At 39.9% G+C, this 3,143-nt stretch overlaps 1 protein-coding gene across 1 annotated transcript; it reads left to right on the top strand.

Annotated features, from left to right (window-relative positions):
* Positions 1-546: 546 nt before the first annotated feature.
* On the top strand, positions 547-1,254 carry LOC139848645 (uncharacterized). Its single transcript, XM_071838361.1, has one exon. The coding sequence runs from the start codon at positions 547-549 to the stop codon at positions 1,252-1,254; it is 708 nt and encodes a 235-aa protein (XP_071694462.1).
* The last annotated feature ends 1,889 nt before the right edge of the window (positions 1,255-3,143 follow it).

Here is a 3,143-nt window from a genome sequence, read left to right as displayed (position 1 = left end):
AATCTCCATATTTTGCCCAAAAAATTGCCATGGTTTTAAATTTTTTTTTTTTTGCCCCCGGTGACTTGGAATCCTGGTACCGCCACTGCATGAACCTATCCTCCAATCATCGCCACAACATAAAACTATTCAACAAATTAAAGGTCTTACACTTGAGTAATCTGTCGGCTCTCATGATTCCCACTAAGAATCATAAGTCTGTCTATTTAATCAACTTTAAGCACCCACTAATAGCGACACAGTATCCACTGAATAGTACCCACAATCTGCAGTACCAATATTATCAAAAACATTGTTAAAAGAATATCTGACACCTCACATACAGAAGCAAAAATAGAACAAACAATTCGATATATTCATGCTTTATCAACACAAGAAATTACAAACCAGTTAACAATACAACTAAATTCTAAATATGAAAGCAGCTGAAACAACAATCGTTTAACACATTTACAACAACAACAACAACAATAATACCCCATTTCACAAACTTTAGCAATCTTGTTTACCATCCTAATACAATTCAAAGTCCAACAACAATACCCCATGATCAAGGACACAATTGTGACGTTGAAGGAAAAGACCGGATCTATTCAGTATACGATCACGAAATTTATCGAAGAGAAGCAAAAGAATCTTCCGGGGAATTTCAAGAAGGTTTTGTTGACTCAATTGAAAAAATTCGTTGCTGCTGGTAAATTAGTTAAAGTCAAGGCATCGTACAAGCTACCGGTGGCGAAAGCTCCGGCTACATCTGCTCCGGCGAAGAAGAAACCCGCTGCTAAGCCGAAAAAAGCCACCAAGCCAAAGACAGTCGCTAAAAAGGCTCCTGCTAAGAAAGCGGTCGCCAAGCCTAAGGCTGCTCCAAAGGCAAAAGCTGTAGCCAAGCCAAAATCTGCTGCTAAGCCTAAGCCAGCTATGAAAGCCAAGCCGAAGAAAGCTGTAGCTAAGCCAGCTGCAAAGCCGAAAGCTGCAGCTGCAAAGGATAAGCCAAATCCTAAGACGCCAACTAAACCGGGTAAAGTTGCACGGAAGTCTACTAGATCTACGGCTGGGAAAAAAGCACCTGCTGCAAAGGTTACACCGAAGAAAGCAACCGTGAAGAAGGCCATTGTAAAGAGTTTGAAACCTAAAGCAATTATTGCTAATGTAGACGTTTATTCACGGATCTTAGGTCGCTTGTCAACTATCCTAGAGGCGAAATTCACTAGAATAGGGTTAAACCGAGATATGGGTCGTATCGGGATCAAATAGATCAAACCTAGAACAAGAACTAGATTAGATCGATGCCTAAACAATATATTTCGGTGGTATATGGTGTTAGGGTTCTCTGGAGACGAAAACCAGTCGACTAGGGTAAATGGGATGATCAAACTCAATCAAAAAGTCTCAACCCGTATATATACGGCAGGTCAGACACACTCGGTCGAGTGTGTCTCTCAGTCGGTCGACTGAGTAACACAGTCGGTCGAGTGTGTACACACACTCGGTCGACTGTGTGTGCAGTTTAACATATTGATTATTTAATAAATTAAGTACTCACAATCACAAACGTAATCAATAGTCACAAGTAAACATTATTACATAACCGAATGTGTTAAACGTAAAGATAAACTACGACTGGGGTTTCATGCACCAACAAATTCCCCCTAAGACCTAGCCGTAGAGCACAAAGATTCAGTTATCAATCAGTAAAAGGATCTATCACCCAGTTCTTCAGATAGCAAAGTTTCACAACTCTGCAGTACTGTTCAGCCTGCACACGATTTTCTGGACGATACAGCATCCGGTTGTAGTATAAGGTGAACATATCTTCCTCACAGCAGTTCCTCAACCAAACTGGATCTAAAACCCTTATACTATCATTTTCATCTCCTCCATCTTTGTCTAACACAATAACTGCTTCCTCCGAGCGTTCATCATAATACCACCAACGAAAACGAGAGCTGAAGTGTTGCGGCATTTTCCTCAATGGAACCTTTCGCATATATTTCACAGGTTGATATTTTACTATCTTCCTCCTTACCCCTATTTTCCTGTTTGTCCTGTAAGAGATCTTTGGAAATTGTGGTCGAAAGCCTACAAAATTAGGTGACCGAAACGATCTTCTTATCTTACGAACCAAAAGATCAGGAATACCAACATAATCCTGATATAACATCTTTAGCCTTGCAATCTGCATAAATTCAAAATATGGTAACGATTTGAATTCGTATGCATACTTGATATAATCCACTCTGTGTTCTTTCTTGATCGCATATATATATCAAATTCTTTAATATAAGCCCAGGCTATTATCTTTCCTTTAGCACGCAAACTCTCACATTGCTCTATAAACTTCAAAAATTGAGGCTCCACCTCAGGTTTCATCACATAATTACGAATTCTCATTGAAATCTTCCAATCCTCTTCCAAAACTTCAACCTGTTCTTTGTTGAATTTAACCGGCAAGAAGCCTTCCGGCAACACATTCTCTTGCTCGTTCTGTTCTTTTTCCTTGCACTTTCTGTTCAAAAGTTCATGTTGAATTTAACCGGTAAGAAGCCTTCCGGCAAAACACTCTCTTGCTCGTTCTGTTCTTTTTCCTTGCACTTTCTGTTCAAAAGTTCATCATTCATTCGAAAGTACTCAGCAAAAGTTGGATAATCATCATCACAGCCTTCATAACGAGGATAAGGCTCAGTTGGCTCATCCTCAATAACAAATTCATCAAAACTATTATCACTCTCATCAAAAACATCAGTATCACTCATATCATCATCACAATTATGATCCTCTGAAGTCGAAGCTTCGGTTGAAGCTTTTGATGCAGCGTCAGCAGATTCCTTAGCTTATCGCTCTAGACGCTCCATCAACTCCTGCTCAGTTTCGGTGAGATCCGGAGGGATCTCCCCTTCTTCTAGATCAGTGTAAATAGTAGAGTGATTAAGTCGATCCTGCATAGCTAAAAATTCAGAAACTGTTATAACTTGAAGTGGAGTTACATATAGCGGGTTATCTTCTGTATAACCTTTAGCAAGCTCGAGAGCCCTGTCCTCCTCTTCTTCTTCACCAACAGTACCAAAAGGATCTGGTTCTCCATCCTCCTCTTCTATCACAATCTTCTTCTCCCATTCGTTCAATCTCTCAGTCAATGCTTGATT

Source organism: Rutidosis leptorrhynchoides, chromosome 5 (genome assembly GCF_046630445.1).
Source record: "Rutidosis leptorrhynchoides isolate AG116_Rl617_1_P2 chromosome 5, CSIRO_AGI_Rlap_v1, whole genome shotgun sequence".
NCBI lineage: Eukaryota > Viridiplantae > Streptophyta > Magnoliopsida > Asterales > Asteraceae > Rutidosis > Rutidosis leptorrhynchoides.
Note: the sequence above shows the minus strand (reverse complement) of the source record. Positions and strands in the feature narration are given on the sequence as shown.